The 21,389-nt window shown below is 46.0% G+C and overlaps 1 protein-coding gene across 1 annotated transcript in view; it reads right to left on the bottom strand.

Annotated features, from left to right (window-relative positions):
- Positions 1-21,056, bottom strand: part of Abtb2 (ankyrin repeat and BTB domain containing 2) — a 152,359-nt gene extending 131,303 nt beyond the window's left edge. The window contains exon 1 of the mRNA XM_021193332.2: positions 19,750-21,056. Within this exon, the coding sequence (XP_021048991.1) occupies positions 19,750-20,632 (883 nt within the window). The 5' untranslated portion in view covers positions 20,633-21,056. The remainder of the gene's footprint in view (positions 1-19,749) is intronic.
- Between the last annotated feature and the right edge of the window lie 333 nt (positions 21,057-21,389).

The following is a 21,389-nucleotide window of genomic DNA, read 5'->3' as shown; positions in this document are numbered from 1 at the left end:
CTGACAGGAAGGACCATTGGGGACCTAAGATCCTTTTGTTGTTATCGTTTAGCTTTGGTTTTGAGGCCTCCTGTAGCCCAGGCTGACCACAAACTTGTGATATAGTATAGGATGGGCTTGATTTCTCGTCCTCCTACTCTCGGTCCTCGTTTGGGTAGGGCTGGGCACTGAAGCCAGAGGTTTATGCATACTAGGTAGGCACTCTACCAACTGTGCTACATCCCCAGCCCCTCCTTGGAGTTTAATCATGACCTAGGTAAGTTGCACACATGTACCTAAGTGACAATTCACTGGCCCCAGGTCAACATACAGGAAGAAACAATATTGCTACCTCAGATTACACTGCTGAGTCTGAAATGGAATGCAGGGCTCCCTGGCTCCAAAACCGGGGCTCTTGTCTCTGTCCCTTTACCACAGTCAGAAAAGAGGAGCTAGGCCTGAGAATTACTTGTACCCAGATGCCACTGACCTGGGAGCATGTGACTGGGCCATCTCAAATATCCTCCATGCTTCCCCATGTTAAGGAAAAGGAACCATGGGTAGAGCAAAGCCATAGGCAAGGGTTGTGATACTTGGCAGTAGCAATGAAAGCAGAGAGGACTAAGCCCATCCCAAGGCAAACACCGTCAGCTCCAACCCTTAGAAAGAAAATCTCCCAGCTAATATGAATGCTCCCAAAGTGACTAATAAAAGCCTTCCATCTGGCACAGCAAGGACAAAACAACCCTGTCTTTGTTCAGTGAGTTTAGACTCACACAGGCACTTATGCCCACATGTTGGCCCAAACCTGAGAGGCAAGGCAACCTGAATATCCTGACTGTTCTGGGCTCTCTGTAAAAGAAGGCCACTGTGGCTGGAAGAGGAAAGTCTTGGTACTCAGGTATTTTACCCAAATCACAGACAACCACAGAGAGCACCAAGCTCACAGCATAACCCAGGCAGTCCATAGGGTGCTAATAAGTAGCCACCACCAACTGGGAACCCAGTCAGTTTTAACCTCAGGTGCATTAATTTGATTTACCACCATCCTTCATCCGTGACCACTTTTAATTAGTTATAATAATGTGAAATCACCTCCCAAGACAAAGCTAGAGCTGTGGCAAGCACAGACATCTAAACCACATGAGTCTCCCTCCCTCCCCCTCTCCTTTTCCCTCCCCATAAGATATAGACAGCTGTTATCTGTGTTTGGTCCTCATCTTCCCTTTTCTGCTGTATTGATTGATCTGACCTGTAGTATATTCCTCAAGACCTTTTTCTTTTAACTTTATAAAGACTGAGCTTACATTTCTCACTATAATTTTGCTAAGGTTCATCCCATTCCTCTTTTTTTTTAATCTAGCCATTCACTGCCAAGTGAACCCACACATTTCATAAAGCCATTGATTTTTAATTTCACCCTTTTGTGGTGCAGAGATTGAATCGTGGATCCATCATTTGCCAGGTGAGGGATCCCCTGCTGAGCTGTACCTCCAGCTCCCAATTTTAGCTTTACAAAACATACATCAGGTACAGCTTTTGGTCTAATATTACAAGTTAAAATACAAGTGGGACTAGGGTATCATAGTTCAGCAGTAAAGTGTTTGTCAGTCATACATAAGACACTGATTCTGTCCCTCGGGACAGAAGAAAAAATTAAACAAAGCAGAGGAACCTGCCCAGAATTACACAAAGAGAGAAACCTGAACTGGACTGGCAAAGCCCAGACCTCTCCCTAATGCTCATGATTTATATGATGTACATGATGTATATGAGATGCACATGGGCATATATCAGCACTTGGCCTACTCTACCACTACTCTATTAATGGCTAATATTCTGTGTACTTATAGGCCAGGACTACATCAAATATTTTTGAAAGTACTATTCAATTCCTGTAACTATCCTCCGAAGTCAGTAGTAGTGGCTCCGTCTTACAGTGTAGACTGGGTAGTAGTGTAATTAAGCAGTTACTCATTAAGAAAGAAATAGACCCAGAAACTGAATGCAGGCAATCAGTTTACATAGTCCCACCCTTCAGCCCTTTAGAGGATGTTCCTCTGAGTGTGTCAATTATCAGACAGAGACACAAACCAACTGAAAATGGGTCTGTGTTTATACCCCAGGTGATGATTCTCAGAACCTGACCATATACTAGGCCCATCGAGCAAGTATATCTGTGTGTAGGGGTGCGTAGGGGAAGGAGCAGGGGTAAGAAAGAAGGGCAGCAGATCAACACATGAATAACTCACTGAAAAAGAGCAAACCAGTTTTAGCTGGGTCTGGAGGCAATTGAAAGGCTCCGAAATAGGAGAATAGAAGGGAATTAGCAATGCCTTGAGGAGAGAAAGCACAAAACATACTTTGTGGAAAACTCTGACATTTCTCTTATAGGACAGGAATTATTTGACCTATTCTAAGTAGCTTGCTGGGGTTTTTTTTAATGGTTTTTTTTTTCATTTTTATTTACTTAGTATGTGTGTGGATATGTATGCATGCATCTGTGTCAAGGCACATGTGTGCAGGTCAGGGAATAACCTACAAGAGTTGGTTCTCTCCTTTTACCGTGCAGGTTCTCAGGGATTGAATGCAGATCATCAGGCTTAGCAGCAGATGTCTTTACATGCGGAGCTGTCTCAGCCACCCTTGGGTACTGACTTTGATTCAAGCCTTCAGCATGAAAAGTAGAGCTTGAAGTCTGGTGGAAATAAAACTCAAATGGTTCTTTCACCTGCTTATGAGTGAATGACCTTGTGCCACCCACTTTAACTGTAGCTAGTCCTCATATTTTCATCTATGAAACACGATTAGTAACAGACTCTTTAGCTCATAGACTACAATGAGAATTCCACGAGACAATCAACAAAAATCATTGGAATCTTTTTCATCTCCCAGAAGGCACTGGACAGATATGACCATCCACTCATTGGGTGTGGCTGAGCGAGCCACACAAGACTGCTGACTTCTATTCTTTTCTCCAAGGCACTCCAAGCTCCTCCTTGAGTAGCTCTGATCATAGCCTCCATCCATTACTCAGGAGAGAAGAAGACACAGGCTAGCCTCAGATACTACCTCTAATCAGTCTCTCTCAGCCTGGACCTTGCCAGACCGATACACACTCAGAGGTTCCTGGCCCAGAACCCCACTGATAACCAGTAAAGCCAGACAGTCTTCCATTTGCCTACTCATCGCAACCACCTGCGGAACACTGAAGAATACTGTCTAAACTTAAAATGCATGAAATTAGAAGGGGGGATATGGGAGGTACCAATGGGACAGGGAAGGAGACAATAGATGGTAAGGGGGTGAACATGGTTATATATGGCAAGTACCCTACAAATATGTGAAAATGCCATGGCGAAACACAGTGCTTTGTAGAAATACTACACACAGAAAATACGGTCACTACCAGACATTTAAAAAAGTTAGTTTTGAAGGTAAAAATTGTCACCCAGATAACTTAGACCCAATTTTGGAGATTTGAAATTAATATAGCCAGTTAAGTACCATTTTTAAGTGCCCCAAGGATGTTCCAGCAATCAGCCAGTCATATGGATGGTCAAGTTAGAGGTCTCTTGTATTTTTGCAAAGAGGAAGATATGTATGGGCTCAAATCAACACATAGGCATATTCTCTCTCTCTCTCTCTCTCTCTCTCTCTCTCTCTCTCTCTCTCTCTCTCTGTCTGTCTCCTGTGCTGACAGTGGAGCCTCAACACAGGTCACAGCCAAAACAACTCCTTTAACCAACCAGGAGTGATTTGTAGGGCTCCAGGAAAGCCACATAGGACAACAGCTTATCAGCATTGGTCATGTTTCACAAACGGTAACAACACAGTGATGCAATATCCTGGCCTTGTGTCCTTCTTTTTCTTAGAGGTTCTCTTTGCGAATGGTTCCTCCCTCTAGATCCAGGCATATAGAAAGAGAGGAGAGGCGGAGTGGCAGCTGGATCCCTCCAATTTAGATATATGGCTTGTAATAAGTTTAACTAAGAGGCTTGTATAGCCTGCACATAGTTCCAAGTTATTTGGAGTTCACCCCGAGTGTCAGATTTGGCACATCTAACTGTGGACAAATGAGTGGCAACTGCATAAATGCATGGCTGTTCCACACCACAAATGAATCCTACAGAAAGAAACCAGCTCTGATTACATTGCTTGGCTGGGCAGTGCTGCTTACACAGCCTAACACAGCATGAGGAAAGCAGGCTGGTGGTCACCTGTGAGCTTCTGGAATGACAACTGTGGTGTACTTTTTAATCTCTGCTATCCAGGGAGAGAAGGAGGAAGAGAAAAAAGAGCACATGGAGCTCATGTTATGCACATGTAATTTACACATGGCTTTAAGTGCTAGCTCCCCTCCAGATCACTTCTATGATTCAAACAGTAGATCAGCAAATAGAAGGTACAAACAGTCCATGGCAGAGGAGTAATCCCCAGTGTCATTCCTGGGAAACACAAAGGAGGAAGGTGGGAACCGTAGTTCACTCTGTTAGTACTGTGTCAGTTCCATCAGAGGATGTGAGACTGGGGTATGAGACTTTATTGTGTCCCAGCTCACTGAGTCCTTAAAAGCATACCACCAGGTAGGTTCTCTTGATTATTCCCTTTTTACAGATGGGAGAACTGAAGTACAGAAAGGTTAAATCATCAGCTATGTTATCTAGGTAAATGAGTGAATGGTCATGGGTGGAACCCAGGCCAAGTGTGAACATTTACTCTGCTCTCTCTATAGCTCAAGAGAAACCTCTCTTGGATCCAAAGATGTTCCTTCCAAATCTCCCTTCAGCCAAGAACCCAATAAGGGCTCTTTTTGTCTCAATTCTCACAGCTCAGAGTACAGAAGATGCAACTCTGGGATAGTTTCCAGAGTTTCTGATGGCCACCGCTGTCTTGGTGGTAGCTTCCCAGGTAATACCGACAGGCTGGCTTTGGGCAAGAGGCCCTTAAACAGAACACACCCAGAGCATGTAAGGAAAAGACAGTTCCACAGAGAAAGTGAACTCTGCATTGTCTGATGTGACCAGGGAGTCATTCAATAAACCAGAGAGGATAGCCCAGAATCTGAAAGCAGCAGAGCCTAAACCTGCAGACACAAGTCCTGCAGCAATAGTATCAGCTCCATCCCTTTAGAGGGTTACTTACAAACGGCTATCTTTGGCTGAATAAAGTGACTTCACAGGATACCCTGGCCTCCACTGAGGGAATGTGTCACAAGCTTTGTCAACACTGTGTAACAGGCATTGTTTTATGCACATTTCACCATTTTGTTTAACCCTGGTGGAATCCCCATGAGGTATTTCTAAAACCATTTCACTGACATGGGAACTATTTCAGAGAAGTTAAGTGACTTGCCCTAGGCTACACAGCTTTGAAACCATAAAATATAACCTTGTGCGAGGGGTCCAAAGGTTAGAGCCACAAAAATCAATGACCTTAATCTCTACTTCCATGAATCTTCCTACTTCTGCAAACAGAGAGGTCTCTGAGAAGCTGGGGAGTAGTTAAGATGTTTAGACCCATGAAAACCCAGAAAGCTGGCCCAAGTGACCAGCTGGTGACCTACAGTCTAATGGCATGTTGTCTCGTAGAACTGTCTGTGATGATGGACGTGTTCTATATCCGCCTTGTCCAGCGGCCACTGGGCATGCGTGCTGATGGAGTACTGGAAAGGAGGCTTGTGTGAGATGTTTAACAGTATCGAATTTTATTATGTTTAAAACTTAATGGCCCACATGTGGCTATGGCCGAATTATTGAGGAGTGACTTTAAAGATTTTCATACATGTTCCTAGGCACCACAAGAGGAAGGTTGTGAGAAACCCCTGGCTTCCCTGGGGCAGCCCTTGTGTGAGCGAAAAAAAGAAAAATAAAATTCACTTCAGAGCTCTAATCTTGGAAACTCTACAGCCAGAAGAGAGAAGCGGCCAAGTCCTAAACAAATGGCCTCTCACCACCCCCACCCCCATAAGAGACAAATTAAATGCAGAAAAGGCCCTAACTTAGCTCTTCAGGAAAGCCTGCTACCTTCTGTGAGGATGGGTGCTTCTGGCTTAGGGTGACACAGGACTCAAGCACGGTAGAAAGGGAAGAGCCAGAAGAGTAAACAAGAAGAGGCCAGGCGTCCTCTGAGGTGACATAAATCCAGAGGAAATGGGCTCAAGGAGCCAGAAGCTTCCAAACATTCTTCCTCTTGAACTATTTTAGGCAACCACTCAGTTTCTCAGAGGTCATGTCATTCACTTCACCGGAGAGAAGGGTCCGGCTTTAAATAGGCAGAGGAGCACCTCCAGCACCCCGCCAAGGCAGGCTATTTTAAGGCACCTAAATGGCTCCCTGTTCTAAGCATAAGGGGCGCCTGGGCCTTGCTGCAGTTTCTCTCTCACCCTCCTTGCCAACCCCATCATTTCTTTGCTAATAAAATCACCCTGTGCTTCTCTCCACCCAGGTACTTTTGAGAACAGGGGAAGAGAGGCAGCAGGGTGAAGGGGGACTCAAGCTAGGCCATCCTGTTTTGATCAATGATATTCAGGGGGTTTCTCTGAGCTTCAAGCTCTTCAGCAAGACTACATGCAATGAGTGAGAAGAATACACACAATGGCAGAACCACATGACCCAAGACATACGAAGCACACAGCCGAGGTACACACTGTAAGGCTCAGCACTTCGTAGTTTAAGTGCTGGACATGGGAGTTGACAGTACAGTCTGCTGGCTCCTCTGGTGAAGGAGGACACATGCATAGTTGGGAACTCAAGAATCTGGAGGAAGGCTGCCTCGGTTTCATTATATGACTTGTGAGACCTGAGCCGGTTACTTAACCTCTTTACACAGTTTCTGCATCCTAGAGCTGTAATTAACAGAAGCTTCACCAGTAGATTAAGCATCATGACCTCACGGCAGCACTGCCCTTCCAGATCTAACTTTGCCCTTCCCAGGTAAGCCCAGCACGCCAGGCTTCTCTTGGAGCTCTCTGGGGAGCTCTGCGGATGAGGAGCGATCCAAGCATCATCGCTAAGGAGTGAAGGAAAGCCATCAGCCTGGGTGGGGCAGAAACAAGCACTCCAGAACAGTGATGCTCTGCCCACTAATGATAGCTACTGTCTGAGTGCTAGCTGTGTACCAGACGTTCCCAAGCACTCTTCCCACACCATCTGAGCCCTTTTCCACACCATTTCCTTCGGAGTTTCTGAAGGGAGGCTCTTATATTAGTCACAGACACATTTATTTTTAAGCTCTCCAGGTGATGATAACATGAATCTACTGCTGGGAATTAATGAAAGAGCTACTTGATGAGAACTGTGATATCCCTGTTTAATAGCAAAGGAAAATTGAGACATCAGATGGTCAGGCAGTGGCAACCATAAGATCCCATCCATAGCTACCCTATGCCCCCACCTTCTGAGGAGTAGGCCCTTGGATATACACAGTATCCTATGAACATTCTTTCAATATCAATTCCTGACTCACTCATGACTGACTTGTAAGAATCCAAAGCTGCCTGAATATGGGTTCTAGTTTTTCCAGAAGAGAAGAACGTGTATGTAAAGTTACAAGTAGTCCACAGAACAAGTGGACCTAATTAAACAGATCACGTGTTAATGACCGAAACCAGTAGAGCTGATCACCTTCATGTAGGCTATTGGCCATCTACAAAGGAGCTTCTTTAGGCTAACAACTGAAGATGTTAATCCTAGAAATTAACCCTCGCTTGCCCAAGTCCTGACCAGTCTTGCTGGGCTATGCCTCTGGAAGGACAAATGAGTGCAGCTATTCAATCTATTACACAATTGAGAGTATAAGGTGGCCTTGCCTCCTACCCAGCTTCTTACTTACTATCTCTGTAGATTACATCTGGGACAACAACCAAATCTACACTTAAATCTCTGGCTTAATCCTGCCCCTTCAATACTTTAGTGAAGCCTGGCCCATAAGCCTTACTGTCACTCAGTTTTTCCTCTCATAACTCACATATCATACCATTGGCTCTGACCATATACACATCCACAACCAACCTGTCCAAGTCCCACCCTTACTTTGTCTAAGTTCCTCCCTCTTTTACCTCAGTGATTACAAACCCCTCTTACCTGATCATCTTATTTCTACACTTGATACTATAGTCCATTCCCAACAGGGCAGAGAGAACAACCTTAGGCTGCAAATCGAATTGTGCCAGTCAGCTCAAGTTCATCACAGCACACTCAGCCTTAAAGATATGGCACTGCTATGCGATAACACTGTGTTGTTTCCTCTTCTCCCTCCTTCTGCTCCATGAGGAACTCAACCACACTCATCTCAGTGTGGTCTACAGTAACCAGGAACACTTCCTTGTTAGTCCCTCTACTGGGAGCTGCTTTCTCCAGCCATGAGGGCCCTTACTGTGGCTCCTCCATTGTGTCTCCTGTCCTCACTTTCAGCCATGCTCCCCGGAACACTGTCCAGTCCACAAAAAGTCTTCAGTAAATATTTGCTGAACAAATGATGCACTGCAAACTGAACTTTCCTCCTAGCTCCTAACCCAGAGTCCCTACGCACTGTAATCACTTTCTCCTAGCTAAATAGACAATATCATCTGTGAGACTTTACAAAGGTCCCATGAGAGGGGGATATTCTGATGATTCTCAGGGCAGCTCTACCCTGGGGCCTTGTATTACACTCCTGTATTGAATCCCAGCACAGTTCTGGCTTGTCCTGCTTGTCCTGGGAGGATTAAGTCCAAAAGAACAGCTGTGAGCAATTTGCTTTCCAATTTTGTCTCCATGTATAACTTGATCTACCCAGCTCTGAGATGAAGAAGAAGCCACCAGGTCCCCAGTTCATCTAAAGGGACTCCTGCCTTATCTGGAACATGCCATTGATTTTCCTTAGGATTTGAGAGGTGGATAGGGAGGAGAAGGGCACAAGTTTATTTAATCTCGCCTCTCATCCTAACTTCCCAAGTTCTGCTCAAACCCTGGGACTGAGGAAAGAAGTTAAAACCTGCACACCTCAGGACAAGCAGCTCTGCATCTTGGCATTTTAGAGCTCCTGGTCTCCTGTCATCCTCAGTGACTCTCATTTCCCCTCCTTTTTGAAAAACCAGGCCTGCCAACCCCAACAGACAGCATTTAAAAATATCGTGCTGGTTTGTGCAACACTGCCTTCTACATCCCTCACAATGCCTAGCTGTGTCCCAAGTAGGACAGAGAAGGGTGTAGAGTATTTTTTTTTCTCTAGCTTCTCCCCTACTATAAATACCCTAGTCTGGGTAGGCAGGCTTCAAACACCAGCTGTATGAAGTCACCTCGGGGCTGGACCTCACCACAGCGCTGGCCTGCCAGGGCCTGGACACAGCTGTCAAGCAGTTTATGTCAGCCAGAAGCACATAGAACTCATCCTTCTGAGAGAAGGCGAAGCAAACCTAAGTATAACAATCACAACGAATGCTAATGTTAAAAAGATGGCGTTTAGTCTCACTAGCCAGCTGGGTCTCACAGAACAGCCTGCTTCAGCCAGGACTTTTTCTTTCCTCAGGGTACTAATTACAGGGGTCAACCCCAGGGAACTGATTTCACAGAGTTCTTGTGGGGTCCAGAAAATTTCCAGAGTCAGAATGACCCCCAGAGACTCTAGTCCAACCTTCTCATACCACAGAGATCCAAAAAAACTGGGGTGATTCACTCCAGTCACAGAGAGGGCAAGCTCCTGTCCAGAACTTTCTTGATCCAAGTCTATAGTTCTCTGTGCTGGATTGTTCTAAACACTGTTGTATACAGTTTTCTTAGTATGTAAACATCAACTTATAACTTTCCTCATGATGAGATCAGAAAATACTGATCTCATACTTTAGAAGGTTTATGCCAAAAAGTTTTCCACAAAAAGGGCTAGGGTGTAGCTTGGTGGAAGAGCACAGGCCCTGGGCTGGACCCAGTGCTTGAAAAACAAGCTTTCAACAAAAGCTCTTGTTGGGATGGTTTTCCTGTCTCACACTCCTAGAGGTTCAGTTTCATCTCTCCCTGGACTCAGGTTTCTATTGCCAGGACTTCCAAGTTCAGTCTCCCTATTTAAATTTTGTCCTCATGAAACTCTTCTTAGCTAACATTAACTACATATGAGTCTATATGTAGTTCTGCAATATCCTTATGAAATTTATCGTTTTCAAGTGACAAGGAAATTTCTTCAACACACTGGGGTCAGGAAAAGGACACACACACACACACACACACCCCTAAGGTGTTCACCAACCCAGTATGATCTCTGCATTTTGCTGTCAGGGCTCTACTGAACTCTAGGGAGTCCAACCCAGATGAAGATGAATTACAAAATGCTTCTATAATCTCAAGCACATAACACAAAAATCTTTATTAATATTCTAGAAGCACATCAACAAGAGCTAGAAAATAACTCTACATCAAAAATGAGCTGTCAGCTGCTAAGCCCTATATTGGAAATTGAGCACACCAAGTTAGACTTAAAGTCAACAAAGAGGAGTAAGATCCTTTTAGCTCATCTGGTTTTAGGCTGTTCCTTACTTCCATAGTGTAGAATTCTGCAAGAATAAACTCAGTAGTCTATTTTAACAAGTTTACCACTCCCAACCTTTATTACGTGCAGGGATCACTTTAGCCCAGAGAACTAATCAAGTCGGAAGCCAAGTTCAACAAGAGAAGTGAGGCTCTCCCTTTAGTTCAAGTTTACTCATTTAAAAGTCTTGTATTACTTTCACAGCTACAACAGCAGACGGGTGCATTTTTGAGGTCAAACTTTCAATCAACAAGAAGGGTAACAGGAGGTCTGGGTTGTGGTTAGGGTGAGCAGCAGAGCAGACACACTCCATTTCTGAATTATAAAAATAAGTTTTGGAAAACTCTCATCCAACACTTTGGCAGCCTTCTTCACATCTGGATAAAAGATGTGAGTTGTTCGAGTTGTTGGGTTTTTTTGTTTTGTTTTCAACTTTTTTCCTGTGTTATCTCCTCTACTCTTCCTTGTTATAATAGCTGAGCCTCCCAGCCAACCAGGTTCACTTGCTGTCACTCAAAATGCATGCACTGGCTTGTAGGTCTTTCCCACACCATCCCTTCTTTCTCTTTCTTGGTCGAGGCTCTGTTGTCCACATCTGCATTGGCTCACAGGCTCCATCTCCTACAAGGAGCCCCACTCACTTCCAACCACTAGGGTGCCCACCTTACCACCTTTATAAACCTTCAAAACCTTCATCTATGGACTGGAAACTATAGCTCCCTTGCAGAGAGGCTGGATGGCTGAATGAAATTAGCCCATGAAAAGTCCAAAGATGCCGGGCATGGTGGCGCACGCCTTTAATCCCAGCACTCGGGAGGCAGAGGCAGGCGGATTTCTGAGTTCGAGGCCAGCCTGGTCTACAAAGTGAGTTCCAGGACAGCCAGGACTATACAGAGAAACCCTGTCTCGAAAAACCAAAAAAAAAAAAAAAAAAAAGAAAAGAAAAGTTCAAAGATGGGTGACATCGTGCAATTAATGGGGGCTATCAGCACTGCTTCCATTTTGTTTTAATGCCAAGCTTCTTTGCAGCTAACCATATGCATGCTATGTTGTTTCTCTTAGATCACAAACTCCTCAAACAAAGCTGCTTGTCCTCCAATCCTTCTTGTTTGCCTTGCACACAGCCACTGTCAGCAAAGCAGATCACAGAGGGTGCTGGGGTATTTCTCAGGCTAACTTGGGCTATGTTTCTCCATCATCTCCTTCCAACTCAACAAGCAACTCCAAACAAACAAAGCTGAAAAACCCATTTTGGTTGTTTTAAAAACAGGCAAAGCCAGGCATGGTTATAAGCCTCTAAGCCCAGCAGTCAGGGAGTTTTAAAAAAAAAAAAAAAAAAAAAAAAAGGACGGTCAGGACCTTGAAGTCATCCTCAGCTACACAGTAGGTTCTAGGCATATCCAGTCTACTAAGACTGCCTTAAAACAAACAAGAACAATCAACAAGGTGCTCTCATCACAGATGATCAAAAGAGGAATCACCTGCCATTCGCACGGCTCAGAAATTGGGTTCAATCAGCCAAATCCAATATCCGCAACAAAACTGCTCCCACAGAGTCTGGAGTGTTAAACATGTATTGCTCTTGTTATCTTGACAGAGGTGGACATGTACTCAGTGGGAGAACGCTAACCTCACTGCCAGACTGCATGTCCTAGGGACAGTCCACCCTGAGCAGAGCAAGAAGGTGATTTTTCCAGTCTCCATAACTTCTTTCTACCTCCGGAAACCAATTATTAGTCATCAAGGAGAGCCTTGTGACTAACACTTGCAACCTGGGATCTGGGTCATGATCCACCCTACAAGAGAAACTCGAGTAGCATGAGTCTTTAGCAGAAGGGAAGAAAATCAATGCATTCAATTCGAGTTTGTATTTTTTTTAAGTCTCTTATAGGGATGTTTATTAAATATTCACAGTCATCTCATGAGTTGGGTATTACAGTCCTACCTTACAGAGCAGTGTTTTCCAATCAAAGGTGAATTTGTTCCCCATGGAACATCTGGAAATTTTGGGAGATATTTTGGGTTGCCACAACAACTGGTGGCAAAAGGGTGTTATGAAGCATCTTACAATGCACAGGACAGCCTCATGACAAAACATCATTCAGTACCAAATGCCAATAGTGCCAACTTTGTTATAGAGAAAGAAACTAAGTCACAGAAGTTAAAGAATTTGTCCTACATCCCACTGTTCACAGATGAGGCGAGGAGAACTCACACTCAGCAGCCTCACCCCAGGCTGTGTTCTCTCTAAACCCCCAGAATCCTTAACATTCCTGGGTCATTGAATACTCGTCAGGTACAACCACCCTGAGCAGAAGAATGGGCTCCTCTTTGGGTGGCAGAAGAAAGAGACTTGGGGTGATTTGCTTGAGGACATGGGTTCACTAATAGGCAAAGCAGTCTGGAAGATCCAACCTGTGGTCTAAAAGCCCCATCACCTTGGCACAGTGCTCTGCTGATTAGTTTTTGTCCTATACTCCTAATACCAAATCTAGTGGGCAGCTGGACAGTGTTGCACTCTAAGGAGATCAATGTACCTTCAGAAAGGCTCTTCTGGGCCTGGAAGATGGCTCACTCAGGCTGGGTCACTGGGGCTCACTGAAGCCAGTCTAGCCTACTCAACACGTTCTAGCCAGGTCACAGAGAGACTGTCTCAAAACAGACAAGGTGAACAGCACCTGAAGTATAACACCAGAGGTTTAAGACCTCTGGTTCCCACATGCACACCTACCCACATATGCACACAAATGTATGCATACCCAGAAAGAAAGGAGACAGGATTGGTTGATTCTTCTGCACCTCTCCCCCAGCCCCTTGTGGACCATTGGCCTATTGAAATAGCTTTTGCAACTTCCCCTCCCTTGCATGTCCATGCATCCCAAGCTCGTTCACCCCTCTTAACCAAAGAGCATCATTCTGGCAACCCTTCAGCTCTTCCATATAGCTGAATATATTGATCATCTAGCAGCTGCAACTTGGTAAAGGACTCCCCTCTGGGGCAGCCAATCTCCCTGCCTCTTCAAAGTGGGAATAATGGTGCCTTCAAGTCAATGGCATCTCCACTGTACACTCTCTGAGCCTGGAAAGCATTGGCTAGTTTGAGACGTTTAAAATGCCTAGACATAGTAGGCCATTTACAAATAAGATCTATAAGAAGTAACAGTGTTGCTGTGCGTTTTACCCAACCTGACATTTGAAGAGTCAAATACTGACCCGTTCCTTGCTACTTCTGATTCTATGATTCTTTATAGGAAAAGTGCAGACTTGGGGTTTGAGCAAAATAGGGCTTAGCCCTGGCCCTGCCACTATCACTGAGCTTTGAGTCATGAGCTGCTGAGGATCTCTCTGTGAAAAGCATCCTGTGCACAGCAAGTTGATGGGAACTCAGCAAGATTACTAATCAGAAAAACTTTCAACTCAATCCTCCCATTGACAGCTCTGCTGCCTGCTGGATATCTGCTATAAAACTCCAGCCCACTAGGTATCCCACATGAATGGCGTCTCTAACCTGAAGCCCTCCAACTCACTCCCCACTCACCCTAACTCAGGGCTTGGGAAGCAGCTAGGAGTTAGGATAGCCACCAACTGAATGATGTCATCCTCGTGATCTGCTCACCAACTGAATGATGTCGTCCTCGTGATCTGCTCACCGCCAAATGATGCTTCTGTTCAAGAGCTAGAACTTCTCTACTCTTAACTTACTCTACTCTTCGAACATGTAAAAAGAATTTAAATGCAAATTTTGGAATGACGCACACTGTGTGGTAAAAACTATAGGCAGCCCTACACCAACAGAATACCTAACAGTTAGATATTGTGCAGGTTCAGGGGAGATAGTGAAGCCTCTGAGGTCACAATCTGATGGAGAGGCAAGAGCAGGAAAGGGTTCAAGAACATATCCTGGGTGCTGTAGAAATGTCAAAGATATTTGGCTCTTCCAGCTCAGAGTGGGGAAGTCAAGTAAAGCTTTCTAGAAGAGGCCAACAATTTCAGCTTGTTACTCATGCTTCCTAAAGCAGGGGTTGCATTTCTGGGTAACTGGGGGGTGGGGTGGGAGGAGGATAAATTAGTTTTCATTTCCAAAGCTTGTTTGTTTCAGTTCTACAAGCTCCCTTGGCTATATAATACAACAGTCAGAAAGAAGGGAGGAGCCCTTCTTGCTCAGTCTACCCAGGTGTTAAAACTGATTAAACAGCAACTCACAGCTCAATTAACCCTTGCTCCTTTGGCTAATTATCCCAGTGGAAATCCATCCTACAATCTCTTTGACAAATGAAGGCTACAGCCAGAATTTCCATTCCTGTTTTAGACACAGCCTCTTTATTTCTTGGCTGAAAATGAGATGTTGACTTGTCTCGGATGGTAAATAAATGAATTCAGAAAATTCCTTAGTCACTGTTTGCAATCAAAATGCTCCTTAAACAGTAGTGTTCATATTATCAATTACTAGTAATGAAATTTCAGAGAGGCCTTCTTTAACTGCCACTCAAACTGCCCCCACCTATCCCATTACAAAAAAAAAAAAAAAAAAAGAAAATGCCACTTGGTAGGAGGGGCAGAGAGAGCCAGCCTGGGATTTATAATAAGGCCATGTGTTAAAAAAAAAAAAAGACCAACCAACACACACACACACACACACACACACACACACACACACACACAAAGTTAAAACGGCTCAGTAGGTAAAGGCAAATACAGCCAAGCCTAAGAAGCTGAGGTCAATCCCAAACCCACACAGTGGAAAGCACTCACACCAAGATGTCCAATGACATCTGCATGTGCCATCGAACGCAAATGCCTCCTCAACACAATAAATAAATATAATTTTAAAAATTTAGACCTGAACACCACCACCACCATTATTACGAGTAAATCTTTGTTTACATTTTCTTGTTCTTCCACTGGATTACACACTCTGAGGATCAGTACATCAGCACTTAATCCACTGCAGTTTTAACAGTGTGTTGCAGTCAGTGATGAGTATTCGTTGATTGCATTGCTACTATTTATTGAGCCTTTACTGCATGCTAAGATCTTTGTGATTTCTATTCTCATGCCAATCTCATGAGCTAGGTATTATTATCCTTCATTTTACAGATTACAAAACAGAGGCCTTGAACTATTAAGAATTTTGCCCCCAAGTCCATCATAGAGGTAGGCTTTAAACTCTTACATTTGCCACTGTGACAGAGCATGTACACACTCCACATACGACTCTGGAATGAGAATGTTCTCACCAGTATCCCACCATTTAACTGAAAAAAAAAAAGAAAAGAAAGAAGAAATTGAATTCTCTCAAACACCATGATCACTCATGAAATCTTGGTAAGAAAAATGGCCAGGAAGGAACCTAGAAAGGCTGTTCTGAATCAAACCTGCACACAGAGTTCTTTGAGAAAGAGAGGACTGAGGGAGGGAGTGGAAGAGAAGATTCTATTTTCTGCCAGTCCCCTGTTTATGAATACCACTCTATTAAAGAGGTTTCTCTGCTTCTCATAAGGAAGTCGTGAAGATCTCAGGGTTTAATGACTCCACCCTGGGATACAAGACATCAATACCAAATGATCAACAACGTATAACTCCTGCTGCTCTATGAAGCTGGGATCCTATTTTATAAACACGACAGAACTTTTATCATCCATCTCAGGCTGAACAAAACCATATTTGTCTGGCATCCTGAGTAATGGACAAGAATAGATGGGCTAGAGCTCTTAAATTCCGTGTTGGAAGACATTAAAGGTTTAAGAGCTCTCTATAGCTGAGTCAAATGCATGTGCCCATGCTGTGTAATTAGCAAGCATAACAACAATACATATATAATTTAAAGGGAAGACCCAGCAGGACAAGAATACCAACCAGCACTCTCCCTTCCCATATGTAGGCATGCCCCACACGGTCTTCAGCTGTATAAACTGTACCCTTGCTGGCTTGGGGGCCACTTTAATATAAAAAATGTTTGGAACTCTTCATCTCTTTCCTAAGTGGTTTAGGCTTCTCTCTGAAGACAGCTTTCCAACATATGCATTTCATTGCTTCTCTAGCAAACATTCACTTCACTGTCTAAGGGGATTTAATAAATCAGCCTAGTCGCTGGTTAGTGAGACCACCCCCTAGTTTTTATGTACGAGGAGTGGGCATCAATGTTACGAAGGGGGAAGACAACAGTTGCCTCGCCTTAGAGACCAGCAAACTCAGAGGGAGACACTTTAGTGTTGAGCATCCTAGGGAAAGGAAATATTCCTGCCTGTTGAAGGTGTGAGGTAAAGGTCAAATCATGTGGGCAGAAAAACCTCACTATCCAGTAAAGAAGTCCCAAGCGGTTTTGAAAGCAACGCTCTTTGCTTTTGAGACCTTAGAAGAACCAATCTCTGACCACTTTGCACTTGCAGGTACTCCAACAGTCAGCTACTCTTCTAAGCCTTGGATTGCAGTCAGAAAAAGACATGCTGAGCTCTGGCTGAGCATGAGGACATGCAGGGTTCTGTTTTGTGCACATCATTAGTATAATTTGGTTTATGGGGTTAGGATTTACATGCCTTTCCCCAAGAGGCTTTATTCTCCAGGCTTGGTCCAGACCCCACTATACTGAGGGTCTCCCTCAGTACAGAACTTTTCCCCTGGGCTATGACAACTGGATGGAAATCCCCTTGCCCTCTACTTCCTCTCCTGGAACTGGTGTTCCCAGTGCTGAAGCCACAAATTTAAAGTATGAAGTATGATTATCAGTGGTGACATCATCAACTCTTGGATTGACCTCAACTCTGACCTAAGAGCAGGAACACTGAAAGACAAATATTCTCATTCTAAGAATGTCCTGTGGTAGTTCCAGAATTGAAACCCAAGACAAGGAATATCAAAATAAGCTACACCGAGTAAATAGTGGCTTCCACACTGGGCCTAGCAGGTCAACTGCTCTCGATGAAGGCTGATGAAACAATGGTGTGTAGCATGCCAGGTTCAAAAGTCCAGTCTTATTATTTAGTATCTGTGCAATCTAGGCAAGGGACTTAAAATGCTGAGCCCCTTTGTATAATGGGATAATACTGTAGGCAATTTATATATTGAAAAAAAAACAAACCTGTTCTTACACCACAATCAACACAGATTGTGTTGTTTTTTTCTATCTCCCAAAGTGTGGGGACTCCTCCACTGACAAGCAAACAAGTCAAAGCACACACAGCTGGGTGTCCTCTAGTTCAACTCAATTAAACCCTGACACTATGCGGAGATAACCCCAGGTCTTGTTCTTAAGGTCAGTCTGGCCACAAGTCCGACCCACTGGCTGTAAATACCCTCTTGTGATTTAGTGTGCTAGAGAGGCTCACAGAATTTAGGGGGGGCACTTATCCATTTCCTGGCTTGTTTATAAAGGTTACAAGGCCACAGGTGAAGACCCCCACAGGACAACATAAGGAGGAAGGTGAGTCCCTGTCCTTCTGGTGTTCAGCTACCCAGAAGCACCAGGAAACTTCTCTTGAGGTTTGTTTTTGGTTTTTTTGTTTGTTTGTTTGTTTTTTCGAGACAGGGTTTCTCTGTATAGCCCTGGCTGTCCTGGAACTCACTCTGTAGACCAGGCTGGCCTTGAACTCAGAAATCCGCCTGCCTCTGCCTTCCAAGTGCTGGGATTAAAGACTTGCACCACCATACCCGGCGTTTTTGTTTTTGTTTTTGTTTTTTTTTTGTTGTTGTTGTTTTTAATGAAGACTTTATTATACATGCATGATTGATTAGAATCTTGGCCATTGATTGATCATCAATTTAACCTTCTGCCTAGCCTCACTCCTCTTGTGGGAGGCTGGGGACAGAAGTCAGAAGGTACTAATCCTTTAAAGACTGCTTTATTCTTTCTGGTGACTAATTCCCACCCTGAAACTACCTACAGGTGGCAAGCTCTTACTTAGTCATTGCCATACAAGAATATACTTTCATTTTGGAGATTCCAGGAATTTTAGGGGTTGTATGCAGAAAACGGGGACAGAAACCTAAACACACAGTTCACTGTTTCACACTGCCAATAGACACTGGCTAATTTATAAAAGTGGCCATCATATACAGAGTGCTAAGTTCAGTGACTACTATTGGTATTCTACATTTTATCACTCTAAATTTTGCTATCTAGAGTTATGTTAAGCCACATTGTTCTAAAGTTTAGCTATCATGCATATGTTAAGCCACGTCTAATTTTGACTTTTATCCCTTTCCAGAATCCAACTGGTCTCCTCCACTACCTGCTTATTTGCCACTGAAAGCTGCACACCAAGTGACCCTTCCAATTGGACCATAAGGTTGGTCCATCTTAAATAATACATGGTGGCCACCCCTGAAGCTGGTGTCAGATAAGCAGTCTGCTGTTGAATGCATGTCGTGCTCTAAACTACTCTAGCGAACGGCAAGCGCATTGTTTTCACCCTTGGCACTGAAGCCTTGCAATGCCTTCAGTTGGGGTGTAGCTACCCAGTGCTTATTTTTCTAGATGTCACACTGTGCAGCTGCCCATCCCCCCCACTCTATTCCCATAATGTGGTTTACTGAGCCTGTCATCTTTCCTTTCAGGAAAGCCTAAAAGGTTGTGCATTTAATTTAACATGAGGTTTTAATCAAATGCTTACTTGGCTAATGACAGCTGGAAAATTCAGCCCCAGAAGCCAGCGTGTGGCTGTCTTTCTGGGAAGGCGGCTCAAGAGTCTCTGGTTTCCCTCACCTCTGGGCACATAGTATTAAGAGCTGGGAGCTCTCCCTCCGCCTCCTGTCAAGAGGCCTGACTCTGAGCATCATTAAGCCCAGGGTGCAGCACCAGAACCTGGGCTCTCCGTTCTAATCTACCCATCCCATTTATCCAAGGCTCAGGTGTTGAAAGTACAGACTCCTGGGCTGCTTGCTGCCACGGTGCTGAGAAAACACCAGAAGAACCACAGTAATCTGACCTATGGTGGGGTGAAAAATAGACTCCTAGAGATCCAACAGGGCAAACCGTAGCAGGGCAGCAAGCCTCACTTTAGAGGGTGGTTCTGAAGTAGTTTGGTCCACACACCCATTCTCACCCAATTAGTGCACAGTCAACAGAACACTAACCACAACTTTATCCTCAAAAGTTAGACACCTAAAACAACCTTTGACAAGATTTCCACTTAAGAATTCTCCCAGAATTCCATTTCCCTCAGAGACGTGCGTGGTTCACTTCACAGCTTGCTCCTAAGATAATCCACTCCTGGGGTGGCCCACCCAGCCTGTAGGTCAAGGTTCCCCTCACCCACACCCCCTCGTGCTTACCATTGGCGTTCTTGCCACAGATGAGATGTTCATAGGGTTGCAGGACTCCCCAGAGCTCGGCATCATTGTTGATGACCATCTCCAAGGCCTCAGCGGACACCTCTCCACCTCCTGCCCCTCCGCCATCTGGGCTCTGGCTCGCCAACACCCTGGCCCGGATCTCCTCCACCAGGTTCTCCATGCAAGCCGTTAGCGAGATGGCCGCGTACTCGTGGATGCGCACGGAGATGCGAGTGTCCACCATCCAACGGAAGAAGCGGCCCACGGAGAAAGTGAGGCCGCAGCGCGCCGACTTGCCGCGGCGCAGCCCATCCCCAGCGCTCATGCTGTAGAAGGACAACGCCTTGACCGCCGCCAGTGCGCAGCTCTCGGCCAGCGCCCAGCTGTGCACCAGGCGCACCGCACTCTGCACCTCGAAGCGGGTGCACTTAGCGTGCAGCACGCTAAGGCGCTGCGCCTCCCGGGCCACGCGGATGAGCGCCCGGCGGAGGAGTCCGGCCAAGCGCCTCACAGCCTCGGCGGAAAACGAGGGCAGCCTCCGGCCGCCGACGCTTTTGCGGAGCACCCGGGCCACGTCTCCCTCGGTCCAAGGGAACTCCTCCAGCTCCGGGAGCCGCGGGCAGCGGGAGAAGAGGTCAGCCACTTCGGGATCCTCGGGCAGCACTGTGTTCACCGTGTCCCAGCTGTTGTGGCGGCTGTTCATGGAGCCGGAGTAGCACCACCAGGCCGCCCCGCGGTGCTGCTGCGCCGAAGAGTTGAGCGCTTGCGAGTTGGACTTGGAAGACGAAAGGCTGAGCGAGCGGCAGGAGTCGCCGGCCCCATACCCGGAGTCCAAGGTCAAGTCCTCCAGAGTCTTCAATGTGGAGCTGTACGTCCCGGCCATGGGGAGCCTCCGCGAGCGGCCTCGCCGAGCGAGGGGCTCTCACTGTTCCATGCCCACTAGCCCCGGGGGAAGGGGGCGGAAACCAGCTCTAGGCTCTCGGGGGCGCCCTCCGTGCTCGCCGCGCCGCGCCCCGGGGCCGCAGCATCGCCCGCGCACAGGCCGCGGGAAGGTAGGCGAAGCTCTCAGCCGGCCGGAGCCCGACCCCGGCCGCGTCCAGTCGCGTCGCTGTCAGCGAGCGGGCTTCCCCGCCCTCCTCCTCTGAACTCCGGCCGCCAGCTCTCAGCTTCCCTTACAGAGCGTCCGGAGAGTCCGTCACCACCGAGAAAGAATCCCGAGAAAACGGGGCGGCCACCGAAGAGCGAGGCGCCCGAGGTCCGTCCCGGACCAGCCGGTGAGAAAGCGCTCCACAAACTTCTACAGGGCGCGGGGTACAGACACAGATAGGTCCTCTGGAGCGGCCCGCATGCAAATACACCCGTGCGGTTCACCAATCATCAGCCAGGCCTGGCAGGGGCTACGCCAATGGTTTTCTAGAGGGGCGGGGAATATGCAAATCACTGAGAATGGGGTGTAGCGGGTGGGTAAGGCTGAGGAGGGGGAAGAACAAGCGAGCGAGCTGGCAAGGAGGTGGGGCGCAGAGACCCAGAAAGCAGGCCCCAGCGCTGAGGGCTAAAAGATAAACGAAAAGGAAAAGCCCCTATGTGCTGTCCCTTTCCCGCCTTCTTAGACTTAGGCAGGCAGCTCCTTGAGAAGCTGT

The sequence above is a fragment of the Mus pahari genome, chromosome 3 (genome assembly GCF_900095145.1).
Source record: "Mus pahari chromosome 3, PAHARI_EIJ_v1.1, whole genome shotgun sequence".
In the NCBI taxonomy this organism is placed as follows: domain Eukaryota; kingdom Metazoa; phylum Chordata; class Mammalia; order Rodentia; family Muridae; genus Mus; species Mus pahari.
Note: the sequence above shows the minus strand (reverse complement) of the source record. Positions and strands in the feature narration are given on the sequence as shown.